Source organism: Cebus imitator, unplaced genomic scaffold (genome assembly GCF_001604975.1).
Source record: "Cebus imitator isolate Cc_AM_T3 unplaced genomic scaffold, Cebus_imitator-1.0 Scaffold178, whole genome shotgun sequence".
NCBI lineage: Eukaryota > Metazoa > Chordata > Mammalia > Primates > Cebidae > Cebus > Cebus imitator.
In genome coordinates this window covers 1792073-1817442 of record NW_016107493.1, presented here as the reverse complement: position 1 = coordinate 1817442, position 25370 = coordinate 1792073, and the positions used below count along the sequence as shown (strand labels likewise).

At 38.2% G+C, this 25370-nt stretch overlaps 1 protein-coding gene across 3 annotated transcripts in view; it reads left to right on the top strand.

Moving 5' to 3' along the window:
• SATB2 (SATB homeobox 2) overlaps window positions 1-25370 on the top strand; it is a 189313-nt gene that overhangs the window by 77663 nt on the left and 86280 nt on the right. For all 3 annotated transcript variants that reach the window (XM_037744524.1, XM_017545183.2, XM_017545182.2), the window contains 3 exons: window positions 3412-3538; window positions 4755-4878; window positions 16787-16889. In XM_037744524.1, coding sequence (XP_037600452.1) covers window positions 3412-3538; window positions 4755-4878; window positions 16787-16889 — 354 coding nt within the window. The remainder of the gene's footprint in view (window positions 1-3411; window positions 3539-4754; window positions 4879-16786; window positions 16890-25370) is intronic.

Below are 25370 nucleotides of genomic sequence, written 5' to 3'. Positions count from 1 at the left end.
CAAAAGAGCTGAGAAATAAAAAAAAAAAAAAAAAAAAATTACAGGAAAAAAAAAAAAAAAAAAAAAAAAAAAGAAAATTAGAGGAGATCTGAATCTACTTATAGGTAAAAATAAAGAAGCCACTGAGGAGCAAGGATGGAAGAAATTAATGGGGAAGTGGTGGGAATAGAAGATGGGACTTATCGATGTATACTCCTCCTTTGTGATTAAAAACAAGTTTTTTGTAGACATATGATTGAAAGCTAATATAATCATAAAAATCTTTTGAGTCAATATATTTTGAAATAAACTGACTATATCTTTAAGACACATTAAACAGGTCACAGTAATGACTAAACAGTTTTTGAGATTAAATTATATTCAGGCTTTTTACTAATTCTTTTACATTTAATCTGCACCGTATTCTTGTAAGGTCAGTACTTTTATTGTTCCAGTTTACAGATGAGAGGATTGAGGTATGGAGAATTTTAAGTAACTTGCTAGGGTTACATAATTAGTAGGTGGCAGAGCCAGGATGTGAACAGAGGCAATTTAACTTGGAAGCCTGCATTCTTAGTCACTATGGTATACTGCTTCCCAATTTGATTTCCTCAATTAACACTTAACTACTATTCCAAGTAATATTTTTGTCTATTTTATATCAGAGAAGGAGGACTGTTCTAAGGAATGTGTTTCCAAAGAGGATTGATACAGTACATTAGACAGAGAACCTGTTTGGAGGAAAGGCTCATTAAGAGTTACTCTAAGCCCCTACCTGGCTGGAACAGAGTGGCCTTCTGGCCATAGTTGTCCTAGCAGATCTTGCACGTGCAGACCCTGGTAAATAGCTGGGCAGAGACCGTGACTTCTTGGACTGTGAAAGTTAGTTAATAGGGTACAAAAAAGAAAAAGCATACATTTCCCATTGCCTGGGAAAATAACATGTGCCAACAGCTCTCTTCCAAGATATAGAAACCAACCTGTAGCAGCTGCTCTATGTGGAGGTATTAAGTATTGTGAAAACACCTGTGTGTGTCTAATTCCAGCCCAAACAAGTCTTCCGGCTCATCAAGGTGTGGTAATAATTTACCTACATGGAGATTCTATTTCCAGTAGAATGAGTTGTCTATGTTTTCCTATAGAAATTTCTCTCCCTCCCCTCTCTAAAAAATTGAGGTATAATTTACATACAAAAAATGTATGCATAATAAGTGATTAGTCTGATAAATTTTGACAATTTGTATAACCATGCAACCACCATGCCAAACAAGAAAATCCCCTTATGTCCCTGTCTATGCAGTGCCCCTTTCTGTCCCTCTGACTTCTGTCCCCATTAGATTAGTCTTGCCTGTTCCTGTATTTCATGTAAATGAAATCATACAGATATATTCTGTTGTGTCTGGCTGCAGTGTGGTGTATTCTTACAATGGAACGCTTCTTTACAATAAAAAGGAATCAACTACTGACACTACAGCAGCTTGAATGAATCTCCTATAGAGCTGTGCATTGAAGTTTGTAGAGTTCTTTTTTTTTTTATATTACTTGCATAGTCTTAGTAACCAAAATGACCCACAAAATCTGCCTCTTTTACTTGCCTATCATAGTGCGTAATTATCAACTTCATTCTCCCCCCCGCCCCGCCCATTCTCTCCTATATTATCTGTGTGCCTTTAGAATGCAGTCAATTTATATTCAACTTATGGGTGATCACGATAATGACTTTTGAAAGGAATTTAAAATTATAGAATGATTTTTTAAAAAGGAAATAAGTTAGACATGTTACATGGTTTCGTTTTAGTATTTGCAAATGTCAGGAGTAAAAGAAGCAAGGAAGCAGACCCACTCTCTTGTGGGTGGCTGTCCAGTGGGTCCTGGATGTTCATTTCATGACTACTACATGCTGCGTGCTGTGCACTTTTCATTGTCATGAGAGAGAATGTTAAGAAAACTATCCCTGCAAGAAAACAGCTTTTCTTGGCAAGTGAAATATGACTTAAGGAGCCAGAACTGGAGACATACGGTACTATGAATGAGAGCTGTGTTACTTTATTGGATCTGAGTCCAGGCACTATTTATACTGCAGCATATTCAGCACCAGATTGTTAAATCTTAATACTGAAACAGTGTATCATTTTAATATTTTTGTTCTGTTTATTCCCTGTTTTCAAGCATTATGTCAAGCATTGCGCATTCATTTATTTCGTCTTGGACAGGACGTGCCCTGACCAGAAAGTTCATTTCCTATTGTTGGAATTTTGCCCCATAGCTATCATTTTGTGAAGCTTGAAAAGTTCACTTGGGTACACAGGTGTTTTCTCTCTTTGATAATTTTTTTTTTTTTTTAAGAATAGTGTAGAGGGACTCACCTGTATTGTTAAAAATAAAAATAAAAATAAAAATGCTGTTTTATCACTAAAACATCACTGCTTTTTATGTGTGACAATTTCTGACATCCTGGAGACCACTGGATTTTTCATCGCATACAAATAAAATTTTTGTTACCCTGTATCATATGTGAAATGGGTTCCTCTATTTTTCTTCGTCAATGTTTTGTGTGCCCTGTGCACCACATAAAATGAGCCTATCTATGAATAAGTTAGCATTTTCACCATATGTTGCTGAAACCATCCCATGAATCTTCCTCTAACAAGGGTATTCCTAAAATTACTGCTCTACATAGCCCAAATTTGAAAAGGATTTTTATTATTTTTTCATTGTTATGCATGTTTACCATATCCAGCAGGAAATCCACAGGCAAAAAGTGCTATTGTCACTCTCAAAAGAGCTGAGAAATAAAAAAAAAAAAAAAAGAAAGGAAGTTGAGGGCATCTTTGCTATTTCTGATCTGTGGTCAATGACCATGGTATGGCATTTGGCCTGGGAAAGCAACCCCACTGCCTGGTGAAACACGAATATGGGAGCGAACTCTAACTGCTTCATGAGCTCCAAATGCTATTCGCACTGGGAATCACACCACAGTCAGGATGTAACTGCGTGCTGAGCCCACACACAGGAATTTTCTTGTACAATTCAAGACTGAATCTTATATTTACTTAAGGCTTACTTTTTTTTTTTTTTTTGGTCTATGAAATCAGCAGTCCTGTATATTTAGCATCAGACTTAAGTTAGAATGTGAAACAATTCTAGGGTGGAAGGAAGTATCCGTATGGTTTTCTAAGTAATTTAAGAAACAGGAAAACATAAAAGAACTGATTGTCTGTGATTAAACCTCATTCTTTCATTCCCATCTTCCTGTATAGTTAACTAACTCAATTGTCAGCCAGAAAGAAACAGCTTATTGCACCGGGTTGTAAAATATCTGAGTGGGCCTTGAACGTTGATGATTGAATGACCTTCTTAACATTGAACAAACAATGGGAAGGTTTAATAAATAGCAGATATGTGTTTATTATGTTTTTCTTCCCTGTGCAGGAATAATCAAGCTGGGAAGGTGGAACCCTCTCCCCCTCAGTTATGTGACAGATGCACCTGACGCGACAGTGGCCGACATGCTACAAGATGTCTATCATGTTGTGACGTTGAAAATCCAATTACAAAGGTGGGTGTTTCTGAACATCTGCCTTTCCTTACTCTCAGAGCTGCTCTGTCAATCATAGATTCACTGCAAAGATCAGCTTGTCCTGTCTTTATTAATTTCTAGGCATTGGACAAAATGAAAAGAAGGAGAGAGAGGAAGGAAGGAGGGCCCTTCCCCAGGTGTCTTTATAGTCACATTCCAACTGCTTTATGCTTTGTTTTCAGAAGCTGTGAAGTGGTAACCTAGGGGCAACTTGACAAATCATTAAAAATCTATATCCCTTAAAAGAAACTTCACACAGCCCCTATTCAATGGGTCCGCTAGGCCTGCTTAAATGTGTAGCACATATAGTATTTGAAGAATAAACACCTCTGCTGTTTTCAGGTTTGTGTTATGAGGGGAGAGTTTTGTTCTTGGAGATCTTTATTTTCCCTTTCTGAGGGCCACATCACACACACACACACACACACACACACACACGAAGGGGGAGTTTTATTCTTGGAGATCTTTATTTTCTGTTTCCAAGGGCCACATCAAACACACACACACAGACACACACACACACACACACACACACACACACACACACCCCAGAACAAGATATGCCTCTAAAGAACTGGAGGTTCTTTGCAGTCTTTTGTTGTAAACTGCCTTCTAGGTGTGATTTACGGAATGTTGTCCTTTAGTGTAAGTGTTTCGAATTTTCCCCTATTGGGGCATTTATACTTTAAAAATGGACCCCCAGCATCCCCCTCTGTGTCTATAAATGGGTGAGGATCTTAAAAGTTATTTTTTGGTTCAGAAAGTTAAAACTCTGAGCCATCCTATGGGGGTGAGGGTGGACCTTCAAACTGCAAATCTGATGGGGAATGTTTGCTGACATTTAATCTTAGTCATGCCCAATAATTACATTTGTATTGGGGAAGTTTATGACCACACTGCCATGCCATTTCCATCAGCACATTGCAAAAATAATATTTTATAAAAATAGCATTTCTTGTATTGAAAGTGACTATTTTTCTTAGATGAATGGGATGACAAATTTAAAAGAGACCCCTTGGGCTCCAGCAAAGTCTTGGAGAAGCAGTTTTACTTCCCTTCCCTCACTTAGACCCCATCCTTCAGCATTTCTTCTGAAGTACACACAAGACCCAAGAGCGACCGCTGCGCTGTCTCCTCTTCAGTCAGGGGCCCTGGTTGAGGTTTGTGTATTGTTCATTCTTGCTCTGTTTTGCAGTTGTTCAAAGTTGGAAGACTTGCCTGCGGAGCAGTGGAACCATGCCACAGTCCGCAATGCCTTAAAGGAACTGCTCAAAGAGATGAACCAGAGCACATTAGCCAAAGAATGCCCTCTCTCCCAGGTCGGTATCTCCAGGTGGGGTCTGGGAAACAGAGGAAGCCAATGGTAGACTCTCTAGCAGGAGGGTTCCTTCTGCTTCCATAGCTGTCTTCTCTGTCTTTTATTTATAGACTTACACTGCATTTGAGGTGTAAAAAATATAAAGATTATGCTGCTTCTGGTTGTAGAACAGAAGTTACCACTTATTGGGCGGGCGTGGGGTAGCTCATGCCTGTAGTTCCAGCACTTTGGGAGGCCAAAGCAGGCTGATTGCCTGAGCTCAGATGTTCGAAACAGTGTGGGCAACATGGCGAAACCCCGTCTCTACAAAGAATGCAAAAATTAGCTGGGCATGGTGGCATATGCCTGTAGTCCCAGCTACTTGGGAGGCTGAGGTGGGAGGATTGCCTGAGCCTGGGAGGTGAAGGTTGCAGTGAGCCAAGATTGCGCCACTGCACTCTAACCTGGGTGACAGAGCAAGACCCTGGGTCTCAAAAAAGAAAAACGTTATTATTTATTGAGACTTTTGGGGTAAGGAGACAGTATTAAAACATTTTATGCATATGGGCCAGGCTCGGTGGCTCACACCTGTAATCCCTGCACTTTGGGAGGCCAAGGCCAGGGAATTCCTTGAGCCCTGGAGTTTGAGACTAGCCTGGGCAACATAGCAAGATAGCAAGACCCCGTCCCTAAAATAAAAAAATTTTAAAAATTAAAATAAACATTTCACATATACAGTCATTAATTTCTCACATATTTCATCAGAGATAGAGACCAGTGTCTCCATTTTATAGATCAAGAAATAGAAGCTTAGAGAAGCACTTATAGTCACTGCCTAAGCATACTAGCTGGCTAAGTGGCAGGTTGAGATGCTACTCCCGACATCCCCTTTCAAAGTGGATGCTCCAGATTGTTGTTTTACTTGGTCAGTTGAATGAGTCAGCCATGCTGAACCCATCTATGCATGAGTTATTGGACCTTTTGCCTATCTGGTGTAGAGAGGTGATCTTCACATCATATACATTTATGGAGGTTTTGTAGTGAATTCACCACATGAAAATGCATCATGAGAAAAAGCGATACTCCATTTTTTAGTGAATGTACCATCAACTAATACAAGCCATGACAATGAGATTGAGAGGATCAGAAGAAGAGCAGTGGAGGAAAGGGCTGCATTTTCCATTTGTGTTCATGGGCTGGGACCCTACTTTTTTCTACTGATGAGGTAATATTTTTACCTATGGTGGCTTAAGGGCTGCTGTAGAAATGAACTCAGATTGACATATTATTTGAAGCTTTGAATGAAACCTTATTTCCTGGTTGAGCTGCTACACATGATTTAGGACAATGTCTGTTAAGTTGGAGGGAAAATGCTGGGAAACCTATTGCAGAAACTTGCTGTGCCATGAGCTTTGTTCCAGACTGTAAGAGAGTCTCTGGAACATAGGAGGAAGGCTATTGGTTAAGAGCATGTATCCTGGAATCAGAGCTGGATTCATGTCCTGGTTGACAAGCCTCTATAACCTTACCTTTATGAGCCCCCTCCTTTTTTTTTAGTAAGTAGTAATGGTTCTGAGTTATATGAAGAGGAATCAATGATTGGAAATCACGCAAAATGCTTGGCCTAATGCCTGGCATTCAATTATGCATATAAACAGTATCAGCTATTATTATTGAGAGGTGATGTGAGCTGAATGTGTGTGTGTGTGTGTGTGTGTGTGTGTGTGTGTGTCCTTTAGAGTGTTTTGGAATTTGTATCCTCTCAAGCAAAGTATGCTATTAATATTTTTGCTTCCAAAAAAATCAAGAAGGCATGCATTCACATATAGGCAGTTAGATAGAATAGGACATTATTCTGACCTATGTTTAGGACTTTTCACACAGGCCATTTTAATACCTACCTGTAGCTATGTATGTAGGTGTTAAAGCCTGTTGCATACAAAGTTATAAAATGCATATTTTGATTATGCTGGTGATATAGAGGAACTGGATAAAGAACAAGTTAGGAAAAGCTGTCAATAATTTTCCCTGAATTTCTCAATCATTCACAATTAATTTTCTCTTGCATTCACATGGAAGTCAAAATGGGCTTTGCCTGAAAGTGGGCAAAGCCTCTAACTTGATATTACCAGTTCAGAATTTTATCTAGGGCTTCTGAGGCATGCGGAAGTTTGGCCCAAACTGTTGTGTCATGACAGTCATGTTTGGTTATAACTACAAGTATGACTAGAGAGGCAGCATGAGTGGGGAGAATCCAGATCAGGAGCCGAGAGCCCTGGGCTCTAATCTGAGTTATTTTATGCCAGATATGTTATCCTGGGCAAATCCATCCACTTCTCAGAGTCTCGTTAAACTCATCTGTAAGCTGGGCATCATGGTATCGGCGTATTTCACATAGTTCTCAGGGTTGTCTTGACGTTCAAATGAGATCATCTTTACGCCTATCATAAAAACCTCTCTCCCCCTCCACTGTCTGCTCTCATGGTTTACCCACGTGGTTGCCTGACCTAAACAGTTCCTTCTCCTTCATTCTTCTGTTTTATCCTATGGTTTCTACCACTTCTCCGTCTAAAATATTTTTCTCCTGTGCCACTGCCTTGTTTATCCTTTCATAACCTATCATCTAAATTATTTCCCATCTTCTTGCCTGATGACTTTTCTCCTGCTGCCTGATTCTCCTGTGTTCCTTGTTTATAATCCCCCAGTGACTCCCCCTACCCAGACTATAAGAAGTAGGACTCTAGAGCATAAGACCATCAGGATGACACTGTTCAGCCTTATTTTTCACTAGAGCTAACTTCTCGCCTCTTCCTGTGCTCATCCTGTATTCCAAACACATGAAATTAATTATTCTGAAATGTTTACCATTGCTCAGACTTTACCAAATATCTCTTGAGAGTGGGAGCAACCGAACTAGTATAGCATTACAAATCTAACAAAGCCACCTTCTGTGTTATCTTAAAAATTAATGCCAAGTTTGTATTCTAGTCCATATACCTATGTGTTTTTGTTTTTGTTTTTTGTTTTTGTTTGAGATGGAGTCTTGCTCTGTTGCCCAGGCTGGAGTGCAGTGGCATGATCTTGGCTCACTGCAACCTCTGCCTCCCAGGTTCAAGAGATTCTTCTGCCTCAGCCTCCTGAGTAGCTGGGACTACAGGCACATACCACCATGCCCAGCTAATTTTCTGTATTTTTAGTAGAGATGGGGTTTCATTGTGTTACCCAAGATGGTCTCAATCTCCTGACTTCATGATCCATTCTCCTCGGCCTCCCAAAGTCCTGGGATTACAGGTGTGAGCCACCACGCCTGATCCCTGTGTTTTAAATATTTTTTAAATGCCATAAAATTATTTTACCTGTTAAGTTAGTCATCTCCTTCTTTCCACATGAGACTGGTTCTTCAGAAAGATGTACCTTGTTAATCTCTGGCTTTGGAAGCCCCTGCACACAAACCTGGTGACTCTAGAATCCTTCAGTTTGGCACTTGTTTGCTTTTGCACACGATTTCACCTGGCTAGAATGTACTACTCTTTTCTACTTGATGAAATTATCTTTCAGATTCCAGCTGGAAAGTTACCGCTAGTGAAGTGTCTCAACCTTCTGGTTGAAGTAGTTGCTTCATCTGCTCTTAGTAGCCTTTTGTAAATACCCCTGTCACAGCACTTAGCCTGTTGTCATTGTAACTTGTCAGTTTCCATCACTAGCTGGACTGTCCACAATAACAGAGGCCACCTCTTATTGATTTTTGTGCCCTCACCATTCAGCATAATGTATATTTTGCATGTAGTTGTTACTATAATGCAGGATAATTGGATAATTACATATTATGTAATTATATATATGTTTATATATATAATTATATACATGTCATATAATTATAATGCAGGATCCTATAATGCAGGATAACCTTTTGGCAGTACTTCTTTGTGGTGGGGGCTGTCCTTGCATTGCAGCATCCCCATCCATTACCCACTAGATGCCAGTAGCATGCCACTATACCCCTGCCCCCAGTTGTGACAACCAAAATGTCTCCAGACATTGCCAAAGGTCCTGTGGCAGAAGCAATACAACTCTCAGTTAACCACTCCCCTGATGTGCTTAATGAATTAAGTATAAAAATGTTTCAGAAAATATAGTTTTCTTAGTATGTAAAGTTAAAGTTTTATTATTATTACAATGTTCTTGGCAGCTCCAAAACATTTTGAACTAGAAACGTAAACAGAATAATTTGGTGATTGATGCCCAGCACATTTCAGTTAAAGAGGAGCTCAGTTCTGTTGTTTAGATTTCGGGGAGATTCGATTTAGGCTTCTGATACATTGTGTGGTTATGGAAAATCTCACTGGGATAGTTCTTGTCAGCCAGCATGGATATGTAATGTGACCCTGGCATTCATTCTGTGGTCGTTACCCTTAAATATTCCAGATTATTCACTTAAATTGCATAGCTAGATTGTATTTTAGTGTGGAGAAAAGCTTGCCCATTTTGTTGGCGGTTGTCACAGAACAGGTGCATGCAGTTTTTGAAGTTCAGCCTATATAAAGTGAAAAAGAATGCATTTTTGTTCTAAGCAAGGTGAAGCAGTAATCCAACAGTATACTTCCACTGGCATTCCTGGAGTTCTGATTAAGAATCAGGCACTTTGCAATGGCTGGGGATACAACAATGAAGCTGAGCGGAACTAAATCCCTTTCAATATGGGAAGAAAGAGAGTGAGGCATCCAGTACTACTCACCTTAGGTGAGAAAGTTGACTTGTTGGGTTTTTCAAAAATAGACTCAACTCATGAGTAAAAGATTCCTGTTGTTGAAATAATTGTTCCTTATTACCCCCAAGCCAAACTGTATTAGGTGTTTCTTCACTCGAGTTTGGCAATTTCATAAAGGAATGATTTAGTGGATAGTTCATACTTTCTTGAACACCCCAGTGGTCTGAAGTTCAAAAGAGCAGCCCTGAAGGCAGAAGAAAGGTATGGAGAAGTCCATAAAAGTGCAACAATTGTAGCCTGAGGTATATATATTTAAAACAGGGAAGTGATGATTTAGCCCTTCTCTGTCTGGCCAGATGCTTGGAAAGTACAGATTGTGGTTTTGTGTCTGCGTATTTATTTTTGATTTCACCTTTCAAAGTGTGTTTAAGTGCTGGCACCTTTGCCTTTTTCTCTGATGTCTCTGGGAGTAACCACTTGAAGCCTCTTTCCTCTGTCACTGGCTGTCCTGAGCATCCTAATTTACCAGACCTTGGGCATAGTCCTCCCTTATTAAATGGTCCTTAACTGTTCAAATTAGAAAACATGATTGCATCTTTCTGTGGCTTACTTATTCTTACTTGAGGAGGAGTTGAAAGACCTAAGGTCGGGTTTTGATTGTGAAACCCCAGGTCTTCAGGGTTTTGACCCATTTAAATAAGTAGAGGTACCAGTACCTGCCTTATGCATCTCATAGGTGATCATGATGTTCAAATGGAATGACTAAAGACACAGTCTTGTTAACTGAAAATTGTGGGGCATTTGTTGTTGTTGTTGTTGTTGTTGTTTTTCTTTTTGAGACAGAGTCTTGCTGTGTTGCCCTGGCTGGAGTGCAGTGGCATGATCTCAGCTCACTGCAGCCTCTGCCTCCCGGGCTGATGTGATTCTCCTCCCTCAGCCTCCCAAATAGCTAGGATTATAGGTGAGTGCCACCACGCCCAGCTAATTTTTGTGTTTTTAGTAGAGATAAGATTTCACCATGTTAGCCAGGCTAGTCTTGAGCCCCTGACCCCAAGTGATCCTTCTGTCTTGGCTTCCCAAAGTGCTTGAATTGCAGACGTGAGCCACTGCATCCAGCCTGAAAACTGTAATGAAAGAATAGTTTGTAAGTGCGTGCAGCTTCCAATGTGCCCCATCTCCTACACATGTTCTCTGTGACTATCGTTATGTTAAAATAATTTTCTATGGTAAAATATACATAACATGAAGCTTACCATTTTAACCGTTTTTAAGCTTACAATTGAGTAGCATTAATTACATTCACGATGTTATGCAACCATCACCCCTGTCTCTTTCCAGAACTTTTTCATTACTCCAAACAGAAAGTCTGTAACCTTTAAGCAACAATTTCCCTTTCTCCTCTCATCCTGACCCCCGGTAGCCTCTATTCTGTATTCTGTCTCTGTGAATTTGCCTATTCTACCTACCTTATGTAAGTGGAATAATAGAACATTTATTTTGTGCTGGTTTGTTTTACTTAGCATGTAGACATGTTTTTGTTGTAGATCTGTCCCATGCTGCTGGTTGAGATTTTGTTGCTAAATATTTGAGGAACAAAATGACTGACTAAAGTTACTGAATTGCAAAGATGTTACTAGATTTCCAGTGTGACAATGGTAAGGCATTTGTATAGTGTGCCTTTAGAAATAGATTGTAAGATGATTACTTCTGTCATCCTAAGCAAGCCTTACCCATTTCGACTTAACTCATATGTACAACATGCCAAAATAATTGAGTACTGTAGTGAAATCAAGCAGCCAGTTAGGTCAGCAGAAAAAGACAAATTGAGCATGTGCTCATCATACACAGTGGCTGATCAACTGCATGGACCAGAATCATGTTTTAACCAGTTGCCAGCTGTCCGTTTAATTCAGCCTAAGTTCATGCATGTAGAGGGGATGAATCATGTCACGTGTTAACCAGTTGCCAACTGTCTGTTTTAGTTATTTTCATGTGCAGTTGTTTTAGTTTGTGTCCCAACCTCATGAACTCATGTTGAAGAAGGCTCACAAATGACAGCTTGACAATAATTCCTAACCAGGGGATTGCAGTGACCATAAGAAATGATTCCACAATGGGGAGAAAGCTGCCATTTGTTGATTCCACATCTTGTGCTAGGCCTTTTACACAAATCATCTCACAGAATCCTTACGTTCTCTGATGCAGGAGACAATATCCTCAGTCACAGGTGGGGGTGCTGACATTAGACAAGCGAGCCATTCTGCAACAGCTTAGGGGAGGAGCTTTCAAATGTAGTGTTTCATACTCCAAAGTTCAGAGGAAGTGTTTCGTTCCTTTAAAATGGCGCAGTTTTCGATTCTGATATTATAGTTCGGAAGTGGGGAGAGGAGAGGTAGTAGAAGGCTGCCAGATGACATTAAATGAATTTTTTTCATGACAAAGTAATTCCTCCAATTCAATTTTTTCCCTTTACCTAATTGAAGTATCATTATAGTCTCATGTTTAATATATTATTTAGCATCTCACCAAGCAGATTGAAAAGGCTGAAAATGAGCAAAGAATGCACATATCACTCATTGCCTGTCTTTGCTCTCTCTCTCATGTAGACATGGAAGAGGAGGCTAGGGGATGCCACTTCTCCACCCCCAGACAGGGGATTCTCACTGGCAGAATATATAATTCTTCACTTTGGTTTAAAAATGTTCTTTACAGCAAGTGTATTATGTGTTTTCAGCTTAGCTACTCTTAGTACCACACTGCTGTTCAAACATATAAATCCCACCAAGCCAGGCAGAATGCAGTGAAGGATATACAGTTTTTATCTTTCTTTCATTTTATTGTGGGAAAAGGGGGTGCTCAGATCTCTGTTTTTCTAAGTGTATCGTACAAATCATTTTAACTTGTGTTTATTATTTTGCTTTTTCCTATTAAGTTTTAAATTGCCTCTAGGTTCCTTAGCTTTCTTTGATTATAAACTTCTTAATTAACTCTTATAAGGGGCCGGAGATCACAACTTCATGTTTTCCTTTTTTTGTTGCTGTTACCTTTTTTTTGTTTTTTCTAAAGTATTGGTGTAGCATTAGCTGTTGAGCTTCTGGTAGCTGAGGGAGGTGGTGCTGAATGTTTCCTTCCATTCATTCATTAGTTTCCCTTCTTAAAAGACCCATGAAATACTGGTCCACTAACAGAGTGTCTTCGTGGTCCCTCCCAATGCTATTTGACTTTGGGAAAGATGCTTTTCATTCTGAGCTTCTGGGCCCTCAGTTTCAAAATGAACCATGCTTATTATTATTATTTTTTTAAATTTTAAGACAGGGTTTCACCATGTTAGTCAGGCTGGTCTTGAACTCCTGACCTCAGGTGATTCACCCGCCTTGGCCTCCAAAGTGCTTGGATTACAGGTGTGAGCCACCATGCCCGGCCATGAACCATGCTTATAAGCATATGTGACATCTATTCTCTGGGCTAGTTAAAAAACAAGTGAGTTAAAAATTTGTTTCAGGAACCTAAAATAAAATTTATTTTTAGATAGGTCAGTCTATCAATCATAAGTATTAGATAACAATATTATAAAATTTATTCTCTTGCAGTTTGGCTTAGAGCAAATTCAAATCTGCTAGTAAACTTTGGAGTAAGTAAAGAAAATTCTAATATAGTTTGATTTCTCAAGTACCTTATTTTTTAAAAATTCCAGATATTAATGGCAAACTAAATGTTAAATTGACTACAGATAAGGACACCTAGACTTTATCTCCCATCCAACATCTTTATACTTAAAATTTCATAATTAACTACATCGAAGTCTGAAATTTTCAAAAGTTTCTATAATTAGAAAGACATTTTAAACCTTTTAATTTATCTTAGAACATAATATATTCATAAAATAGCTTTGTCTGTGGCCACTGTTTATGTGGTAGTGTTTATAGTTATGTCTCAAATGGGGACTGCCTCAGTTGCCCATTATATGTATACCTCATCTTTTCTTTTTCACAACCCATCACCATGCAGAGCGATGTGTGCTTAGTAAATGCAAAATCATTTTAATATTAGCCTTAGTAAATCATAGTTCTTCTGTTTAAGTGTTAAAATAGCAATACACATATGTTCTGGGTTATTTGTATTAGTATTGCTTTATATAAACATGGATACTCGTGTTGGTTGCATTCTGGATTGAAAAAGTGGACTCAGATCTTATTCCTTTATCAAAAAGATGTGGATCCTAAAAGTCCAACTGTATGGTTGTTGTAGAATGATTAGAAAACATAAAAGAGCAACACAAACTGCAAAACTATATGTATTTTAAAAAGCAAAAAATTGAATTAGATTTTTTTTGGCTGGGTGATAGGTGGGAAAGATTTTAATCATTACTCATCTCATTCTGCATTAATTGTATCTCATCAGGTTTATGATGCAATTGATTGTAAGATACATCTCTATTGCAGTGATGTTAAAGTATAAAAAGTGGATGAAATATGGAAAACACAGATTCTCTGTGTCCCAGGACCTCTAGAGAACATTGTTTCCTATAGAGTAATAGCACATGCTGGGTTCATGTTAGCCCCTTTCAGCTTTACATATCATTAATTAAGTTTTGATGTTCTAGATATTTAATGGACACTAACATCAATATGACCTTGTAGTATGTGTCCAGAGCATTCTAGTGGAGTCTACTGGTTTAGATTCAGATTATGAGAATTTAACAGTCTAATATAGGGTTAGAAAATATTCATGAAACTGGAATAATCAGACATAACATAGCCTTTCTTTTAAAATATTCTCTGGATATTTTTATATCTTTTGATTCTAAAGTCCTCTGAGGATGGACTATAACAATTCTTATCAGTAAAAACTATTTTGGGTATTAGCTCTGTATAAAGACCTGCAGGGAATTGATATGAATAAAATGTGTCATAAACTCAAAGAGACTTTTCTGGCAATTAAAGATACTCATTATCTAGGAAATTTATTTGATACCATTTTTTTCTCTCAGTTCATAGTTCAAACCTGTTTATTGTTCTGTGATCAGTAGAGGTAAAACTTATTTATAATTATCTGGGACAGAAAACAAATCTGATTGAGTCAGGGAAGCCAATGTCTACTTTATAAATGAGTTGTGTGAAATACAGGACCTGCCAATGGAGCCAGTAGGAGCCCAGATATTTATTTCCTTGCCACTCTGTCTTGTACAGGGTCAATGAAGATACAGCAGGAGCAAGGACAAAATAGAGAGGCTAGAGAGTGAGGGGAATTTGGATTATCTGGGGCCAGAGCGATGCGGGCTTCTGGGCTTGTAGCCTTGTGTTATGAACCAGGAAGAATTTAGGAACAGCGCCAGGCAGTAATTGGACACTGTCCATTTTAGTCCACTTTCTAGACCATTTTGCTATACAGGGTTTAACTCCAACTCCTGCCATGGCTGTATATCCTGTGCCTTTCCAGAGGATAAATTCATAGAAACAAGATAGAGAGATGACAAGCACATTTGTGATTATTCACATACACCAGTGTGGCTGATGCATCTATTATTAAGCTGATTTCATGTTAAAAAATTTTATTATTATGACATTTCAGTTTGGCACTTTTAAATTACATCACTGTCCCTTTTCCTGTGTTAAATTTCAGTAACTCAGATATCCCACATCAGAACTATGTGAGACACGAGGTAGAAAAAAAAAAAAATGAAAGAAACATAGTCACTGTCCTCAAGGGTCTCACAGTCTAAGAACAGAGAGAATCTCAGCCCAGAGAGGGAGCTAGCTCAGCTAGTTAGGACACAGCTGTACTTGGTCGTTAGTAGCACAAAGCAGAACCCTGCCTCAGGGAGATGAGAATTCCAGTGGTCATCCTATAAGGCAGCAGAAAGGGCCCCATAGGTTCTGTGATACACTCTGATGATATTAGCCCTTTGAGTTCCCAGTGCTATGTTGAGACCTTGAGATGAAAAGAATTATCCTTACTATCTTCCCTTAGAGAAAGGAATTGTCATGTGTATATCAGCAACTAGGGAGGGCTAACCATCTGCTATATAGAAAGGGCCAAAGAGGCTTCTGTGAATTGAATTAAGAACCCCCTCCCCCACCAGTACTGCATAGTGATTGAAAAAAGAGGAGTCTGATGTTTTAAATGGGAGTCTATGAAAGTCTGTCGGCGTTTTAACCCCCTGGTAAATAACTTGATTCATTGTTACCCTTTTTCTCTCTACTACTTTGTAGAAATGTCATTAGAAGCTCTAAGATTTCTCTGGCTGTTCTATGTCTGGGGCTAACTTTTTTTTGAGAAAGATGAGATTCCAAGGCAAGATATAAAACCTTACACAGGTCATTTGGATCTCTTGAGTTTATGCCTAAGACAAAATAAAAACCAAGAAATAAAAATCTATGTATAAAACATACACAGTCAATTCAGGTATAAGTTAGCATCTGCCACAAATGTTGGCTCAAACATACTGTATTAACTGCAAACATATATCTGTAGGAAGTTCAATTCAAGGTGTGCAATTATAATTTTAAGTTTTCAGTGCTAAGTCAGGTTATGCTCCCCTTCTCTTTTAACCCGAATTATTAATACAAACAAATCAGCTGATCGGTTGGGCTGAGGAGGATGAGAACAAGGCACTTAAGCACTCAGAAAGTTTGAGCTTTGGTTCATTTTTTATTGAAACACAGTACAAGTGTTATGTTTAGTTTCTCCTGCTCCAAAATAGCACTGTTAATTTTTTCATTTGGTGAATTTTCACACAAGTGCTAATCACACGTTTCTATAAATTATATTAATTTAACTTATTTTCCTAAATGTTGTTCTGCAGTGTGTAGCACGGATGTTCTCAGATTCTTGGCTGTGTAAGCTTGTTGTAGTTGGAAGCGGGACAGACGCATCTGAAAGGCATTATTTGGATTATGGGTGCTGGAGCATCTGATCTCACCTTTTGCTCTGGTTCCTAAATCACAACTGTTCCACCTCTTTGCATTTTATCTGTGTGTTCTGTCCCCTCCATTGTTGACATTGCCCCAGGGTTGGCTTTTTGGAGAAAGCACTATCATTGTATAAGTTAAAGGGATGGTAATCATGTTTGATGTTAAATAGCTTAGTTTATGGGAGAGGGACTGTTTTAAGTTTAAAAGACAAAACAGGTTAGCTGGCTATAGCAGGCTATATAGTGCTGTTTCTTGTCCTAAAAAGAAGTATTCATATTTTGAAAAAATAATTATATATTTTTTTTCAGAGTATGATTTCATCCATTGTAAATAGCACATATTATGCCAATGTGTCAGCAACCAAGTGCCAGGAGTTTGGGAGATGGTATAAAAAGTACAAGAAGATTAAAGGTAAACTGACTTTTTTGTTTGTAAAGCCTGTTTTCAGTTTCCGAGGTTCATGAATTGTTGGTTGTTTGGAATTTATGCTCATTTAATATACAACTTACGTATTTTTTTACAAAGGTGAGATCTTTAATTTCCTGTCATGAGATCCAAATCGGCTCTCTTAAAACTAAGAAGATATTTGAAGTAAAAGTAAAATTAGTAGCACAGTATGTTAAGTTTATAGTTTTCATAAGTGATACCTGCAAAGACCAAAATCCTTTAGAATGGAAACTTAAAAGCTGTCACTCTTGGTTAAATCAACACTTACATTTCAGGTACTGGTTAACCAATACTGTTACCATATCAGGAAGTATTTGATCAGAAGTGGAGTTTGATGTGTCCGTTTGTCGACGATTCCAGAGCAGTGGTGAAAACATTCAGGCAGACTTGGGTTCAAATCTTTGGCTTCTACATGCTAGCTGTGGGAGCTTAAGCAGATTATTTAACTTCACCAAGACTCAATTTCCTCATCTGAAAATGGGAAATAGTCAAAGTACTTAGGTCACTGGGTAGATTCGAGGACTAAATAAGACAATACTGGCACAAAGTAACCTCTTGATAGATAATAGTAGAATACTAAACTACTAATAATTAATTGTAGGAATTGTTCTAGCAGTAATGTATTACATATGGAATTATGTTTGGTCCTAAAAATAAAGTTCTCTTATGTAGTAAATAGCATGCTATTTTAGATCACCTAGACCTTTAAACATGTCAGGACCATTTCAAATATGTTAGTGGTGGAAAAATTCTTTTGTTTTCACTCCACTCAGATACCTGCTTTCTGGATTTCACTCCAGTTACCTATTCAGGCCCCTGAGGGGATTTGGGGAATTTTTTGTAACATTGGTTTGATGGTTCTTCTAGTCCATATTTTGCATAATTATGACATATTTATCACACTTTGTTACATGAATTCCTAGCCTTGCTTACACTGCCCCCATTTGAGGGGCAAATGACAATTTATGGTGGGTAAGTAAAAGTAAAGGATGAATTTATTTGTTTTACTTCTTGGAGGTTTTCTCAGGGGAGACAGGGTGTCAAATTAGTACTTGTTGGCTATTGAATACTTGGGAGCTTCTTTACAAGGTTACCTTTTGAAAAAATGAAGTTTACCTACATTGGCAGCACATTTCTGATCACAAAGGTATGAGAGTATTTTTGCTAAATATATGTTTTATAAGGCAAGTCAAAACATTGAGCTACCCGGGAGAAATTAAGTACACTGAAAATTGAATTAAGATCCATTTCTTTTCAACAGATTCTAAAATTCTTAGAACCCGTTAGATTCTGGTTTGGGCAAATGCTTTAGGATATTAATATTTACCCTTGTACAATATAAGATGAATAACTCCTTCTCATTATACAACATCATTATGTGGTTCAGAAGGGTTTCTTTTCTGTAAGTGTTGCCTCCAAGTTTTTCTTTTAAAATAGGATTGTTAAAGTGCTTGAACATATCCTCTTTGAGTAAAAATCAAAAGAATCATGCAGCTTCAAGGTCATTTGTTAGATCCCATTTACTTGCTGTTATAAGAGAAAGTAAGAGACTGTCCTCTTTTAATAGGCTGGAGTGTAATTCCAGATTCAGAAAAAAGATTGGAAACTCTTCACTCTAGTGTTTTCAGAATTGCCACTACAGAATATGTGTGTGTGTGTGTGTGTGTGTGTGTGTGTGTGCAGTCGCACATTAACACTCATGTCTTGAGCTTTAATTCTTCAAGCTGTATTTTTTTTTTTTAAGATAGTAAATGCACAGTTAAATCTTTAAGTGCCGTAAAAGCAGACTGAGACCTTGATTTCATTCAGCAGGTCAAGGATCCACACCTGAAGAGGCTGTCAGACACTGTGTACACATACTATTCAAAGACATGGAGCTAGTCATTGCTGTTGAAAAGTGTGTATGTGTGTCTGTGTGTGTGTCAGTAGGAGGAGAAAAGGGAAGGTTAAGGTATGTGTGAAGTAAACACAAGCTGCCATAAAACAGTTCAAGTGGTGTTGATTCATCAACCAAGGGAGTGGGAGGAAAAACAAAGAATTCATGACAGGTATAATGGTGTGCAGAAAATAAACATCCAGAGAAGTGCGTTATGTTAACTTTCGACCCTCAGAAAAAAGGAAGTGTTGGACCGAGGCAGGCACATTTTATTTGGTAGAAGCCTTTTTCTATGAATAGATGTTGCTGTGGGAGTTTCTACCTAGTAGGATCCATTTCTCATGGGAAAGTAATGATTTGATTTGTAAAATTTGTGTCCCTGCTTTCAAAGTGAAAAAAAGAAGCAATGAATTTCAAATTTGGAAACTAGTAGTAGCAAAACCAGAATTCTACCACGGGGCTCTAAGAAACTAGAAGTCAGGGTTCCATGTCCCTCCCAGCCTCCCTACTTTCCATTTCTACCTCAAAGTTACCAATTTACATGCACTTCTATGCACTGTTCAGCGTGGAAGAAAATCTCAAGTGAACTTACTGACGCCCCAAACTAAATGCAGGCCACATTGTTAAATATGTTTCCTATTATCTGCTAATGTCTGTTTTAATAAAACAGTGGGAACTAAGTGGTTGCTTCTTAATCAAAAACATGATTTCCTAAACATAAGCTATGTGATTCTGTTACAAATTGCCACATATAGATCTCCTAGGTCAAGATTTTTTTCTCTTCTCTTAGAAATAAACAGTAAAATAATGATATACTCCAAAAGATCAAAGTAAATATGACTAAAACCTGGCAAAAATAAAAGTCTACTGAAAGGATAAAAAAAGATCAGATTGCAAATTCTATAGTTAATGCTTAAATAAATATGGGAAAAATGAATAATCAATAATTTGATATCATCAAAAACAGATGTAAAAACTGTATACAAATGGAATTGTCTAAATTTTGAAGTAAACATTTTAATGTGCATTTTTTGAATTTGTTGTTATTATAGCTAAACTATTTACACTTATTCTTTAGAAAGTCCTAAATTGGTTTGGCTTAGCATGTTAACTTTATTTTCCCCAGTGATCACAGCAAAGCACATTCTGTTTACCTTTTTTCTTTAATTTCAAAGACAATCATGGTTGACACAGACATATTTGAGTTAACATGAGCATTACTTCAGGATAGATAGGGAGACAGTGTGTATACTCTGGTTTCAAGGTCTAGGACCACGAATCTGTTTCCCAGGAGTACTTGACATTGAAGAAAATGGAGTGGGTGGGTAGGGTAGTGTGGTAGGTTGGTTTAGGCATTTTTTAAAATTGCTGATCATAGCATACTATAATTGCATCTTGTCTGGATTTTACAATGTAGAGCTCATAAGCTCCCAAGAAAAAGAAAAAAAATGAACATTTTAACAAATAAAAAAAAAAAAAAAAGACCAATATTAATAATTGTTTAATGTTTAGGAGTTTTAGTATTGTACATGAGGAGAATTCATAGACACCTAGAAACATTCATGCTATTCCAAAATTATTTTTAAGGTCTTAGAATTATGAGGAATTTACCCAAGTAATTTTTTTTCATAAGTTCTACACATTTTAATAAATGTATGTATATTTTTTTACCCAACTCTTTTTTTTGGCTGATCCTGAGATGTGAACTTTCCTCATCATTTTTATGAAACAGTGGCTATCATATACGTAGTACCACCATTAGTTTCATGGCAATCTACTTCTGCAGAGGATATAATAAAAATAAGAAAAAGCCTTAAAAAAGAATCTTTTACATATTTTAAATGTGTCCTAATTAATAAGCTACAAGAAAATAATTTTATATCTAAAGTATTTTGTCATCTGGTACCAAAAGCAAAATAAGTAGTCACCTTTGGTGAGGTCAATGCCAATTATTTAGCATGCCTCAAGAATTGAAGTGTCATTGAAAGTTTAAACAAATACTCATGGCTATTATAAAATTATTTATGTCATAAAATAATACCATTAGAATGAATGGACCTAACCAAATCCTGTATTTTGGCTAGAGTGCAAAATTATCCGCATCACTTTTCTTTTTTCAGTCATTGCCCAAGAAACCCCTGATTGTTAGTTGTCTTAATTTTATTTGTTTATTTGAACTTATTTTGCCAGATACTAAAAATCTGGGAGAAAAGAAGATTTTAAAAACCAGTGTTACTTCCGCAAGCCTGGTTTATTCTAGTAATCAGTATTTTATCTGACCCTGTCTGATCTAGTCTTGCAAGATCAAACGTCCAGGCCAGCAGGCAGACAGTAAACAAAGCCCATGAAGGGTTTCAGTAAACACAAAGATTAGATGTTGAATGAAAATTAAACTCCTTGAACTAGTCCTCTGTACTAAAGTGGTTAAGTGGGTTGTGATTAAAAGAAATAAGTAATTATGATCATTATAGCTGAAATGATATAATGTTACCACATTTAAAGCACCTCTTGTACTCGAAAATGATTGTGTCATTTACAAAGCGGTGCCTTGGAGTTGAATAGAAAAATCAGCGTCCCCTGACCTGGTTCCATAAGGCAGCCCTTGCTTAGCCATGGTGGTATCAGTGGTCAGAACAATGCCTTTAATCAACTCCTGGTCTTTCTGCCTCTGCTGTTGTTTAACTCTGATGAGGTAGAAGTAACTTACTTTTGTCTACCTAATTTTTCTGTCATGAAAGAAATTTGCTTTCAGCTTCAGATCTGAATGAAATGTTCTGCAAAAGTTTGTCTGCCCTATGTTGTACTTGTTGAAAGTAATGGCAACATAAAATCCTTTGAATATTGTATACATATTTGTGTATTTTATACTGACAAATTATAGCTGTACATATTTATGAGGTACAAAGTGACGTTATGATTTTTAATACAATGCAAAATGATTAAATCAGGTGAATTAATCTATTAGTCACCCCAAATATTTGACATTTTTGAGAAAAAGAAAGACTCTCCAGCTCTCACATAAGGTAAGGTAAATTTTGTTTTCTTAGCAAATTAGAAATCAAACTGATAACTCGACATGGAAAAAAAAAAAAAAAAGAAATCAAACTTGTTTCTCCTCACTGAGACTTTGTACCGCTTGATTATCATCTCATTGCTCCCACCTCCCAGTCTCTGTTAAACACCATTCTACTCTCTACTTCTATGAATTAAATTGTTTTAGATTCCACATATAAGTGAGAACATGCAGCATTTGTCTTTCTGTGCTTGACTTATTTCGCTTAACACAATGTTCTCCAATTCTACTCATGTTGTCGCATATAGAAACATTCACCTCTGCTATCAACCACCTTCCATCTCATGGGTTTTCCGACATATGGAAGACCTGTGCACATTTTCATTGTGATAGTCACTGATAGTATGCATAAATCACCTATGCTTGCTTGGCCCCCCAGTGGAAAGCGTATTAGTAGTTTAAGGGGAAAAATGGTGCATGGGAATGTCTTGGGCACTCAGCTTAAACGTAGGCTAGTTCCTTGCATGGATCTTAAGAAGCTCATTCCAGCTGTACTGTAACTGCCTTGTTGGCCTGAATATACTTATTCATAAATGTTTAAAGATGTAAAAACATTTGCTTGTTAGTGATGTAGTTTGTAGATTAAAAGAAATGAACTTGCAACCTACTCATATTTATATTATTTATGATGTTATTTTAGATAGACATTAAAAAAGGATGCAAAGGGAAAAATGACCTACTTTCCTTTTGCCTTCCCTACTTCTCATGTATCTATTCATCCATCCAGCCATCATGTACCTACTCTTTAGAAGAAGCATAAAACATAGTTCCTGCTTTCCAAAAGCCTACAATCTATATGAAACACATAATTCATAATATAACACATATCTTGTCATTCAAAAACAAATTTTAGTTTGTAAAACTATTTTACATATAATACCTGGCGGGATTCTAAGGGCTGAGAATACAGTGGAGAGCATTACCTTGTCCTTCCTCATGAGATAATTGTAGTTATAATTAAATAAATATTTTTAACTAAATGATTAGTGAACGCATCTGCTACAAGCCATGGTCTGTGCTAGAAGCCGTGAGAAACGTCCGTACACTCATAAGATGTGCTTCCTACCTCTAGTTGTGTTGCCCTCAACCTAGCAGGAGAAGCAGCTGTATAAATGGATCTGGCAAATATATAGTAGTGATGTAAACTAGTGTGATGGTAGCATAGAGGAAGGTCCGTACACTCTTCTTGCTAGGTTTGACATGGGGTGGGTGGTGGGCAGTTAGGGAGAAGCAGTGCATGAATTATACCTTAAGGACAAGTAGTTTTGCAGCAAGGAGGAAAAGAGAAGGAGGAATGTTTCAGGCAACTGCATGTTCATGAGTACAGATGAAGAGGTAGAAAATTACCAAGTGGCTGTCCAGTATGTCTAGAATGGCATTACATTTATCCTGATACTGTAATATAACAGGTGCCCAGAATGGCTAAGCTTTTGATCAGTGAAAAGGCAAAGCTAGAACATCCCTGGATATAGGGAGGGTAATGACACCAAATGTTGGTAGAAATGATTGGGACCTGGCTGGGTGTGGTGGCTCACGTTTGTAATCCCAGCACTTTGAGAGGCCAAGGCGGGCAGATCACAAGGTCAGGAAATCGAGACCATCCTGACTTACACAGTGAAACTCCATCTCTACTAAAAATACAAAAAATTAGCGAGGCGTGGTGGCATGCACCTGTAATCTCAGCTGCTTGGGATGCTGAGGCAGGAGAATTGCTTGAACCTGGGAGGCAGAGGTTGCAGTGAGCTGAGATTGCCCCACTGCACTCCAGTCTGGGTGACAGAGTAAGACTCTGTCTCACCTTAAAAAAAAAAAAAAAAAAAAAAGAGGAAAGAAGTGGTTGGGATCTGGCTGGGAGATCGTATGTGTTATAACAGTGAAAAATAAGGTTGAGAAGGTAGAGAATACACCTTAGGGGTCTTTGAAAGCCCAGTTGAGGTATTTTGGGGATACTTGAAGGTTTTTCAGCAAGAGAGTGACATATTGAATATGGTGGTTTTAAGAACGATTCCTGTAGACACCATCTGAAGCTGTATGAGGATGTGAGTAGGTGTATGGCAGGAAGGGAGGTGGGTGGGAGGGGGAAGATAGGTGTGTACCCCTGGTAGAAGTAGGCAAAATCGAATCTGTTGCAGTAATTGATGGAAGTGGAGTGGTGAGGGAAGTGAGGCCCTGGCTTTGAGTGGCAGGAGTGAAAAAGACAGGAAGCCACCAATGCAAGAGGTTCAAGCAGAAAAGAGCCATGAGACTTGGTGAGAGTGAATAGGGGGATGGGAATGAGAAAGAGACATGCAAGCAGAATCCAGGTTTTGAGCTTAAGTGACTCCTGATGGTTGTGACAGAAATAAGACAATACCAGTGGAGATGAAATTGCTGATACCTCAGTGAGAATTGACAACTAGGTAGAAATATCCATTAGGCTGTTTGAGATGTGGAACCAGCTGACTAAAGGACAGGATGGAGAATAAATTTTCAGGCTACTTTATTGGAGGACAGTTGAAATGGTACCAAAGGAACATTCCTTAAAGAGGAGAGCAAGAGCAGGAGAGGGCTGGAAGCTTTTAGAGAAAAAGGGCCAGGAGTTAAGAAGGTGCAACTAGACAGAGTGAGGTGTCAAGGGAAGCCAAGGGAAGATGAGTTACCAGGGGGAAAGTGTTATCAAGGGTGCAATGGAGGGGCAGGGGAGAGGAGAGGGAATTGGAGGCTCTTGGCTTTGGCATAAAGGATAGCATAATGCCATTGGAAGGAGCTGTCTCTGCAGTGTGAGAATAGGGCAAGTCTGTGCATCTTCTAAGGGAGGAGTGGCAAGGACATGAGAGGAAAGAGTCTAAAAGTGGCTAACTGAAGCATGATGGCCAAGTGTAATTAGCAGAAAGAGGATGGAGCCAGCAGTTTTGAAGAGGAAGAGGGGTGATAAGCAAGAGCCCACCAGCAAGGAGGGAGGGAATGGATCTGAGGCACAGATGATGATGTCCTGTTTGAAAGAAAGAGAAATAGTGATGTTTTCTTCAGAACCTGGGAGAAGGTCAAGGAGATGCATAAGGAGGAAGATTCTGGAAATGTAGTGGACAGTGAGGATGGGCAGCTCATGGCATGAAGTGTGGGGCTGGGCTGGCATGACCTTCTAGCAGTGAAGGAGAGAATGATTAGGATGGGGCTTGGTGGTGAGAACACCTGAAATAGATTCTGGACAGACCATGTCTGGGGAACAAGGAGATAGTGTGCTTTAGATTACTCCTGGCTTCAAATTTCCATTTGACCTGTCCAGAAACAAAATGAAAAACTCAAAAATGAAGGTAGATGTGATGGTGGTTGACAATGAATCTACAGAAGTGTGAAATGAGAGTTTTTGTGTGTAGGCCACGAAATGCCCAACTTATTTAAAATAGGATGATTATGGGGATGTTCTCTTCTACTGGGAGACCAGCAGGTTAAAATGAGAGAACTCTCTTGGTTTCTTGATAGGTTAAAGATTATTTATTACCTGATTTTCCTCAGT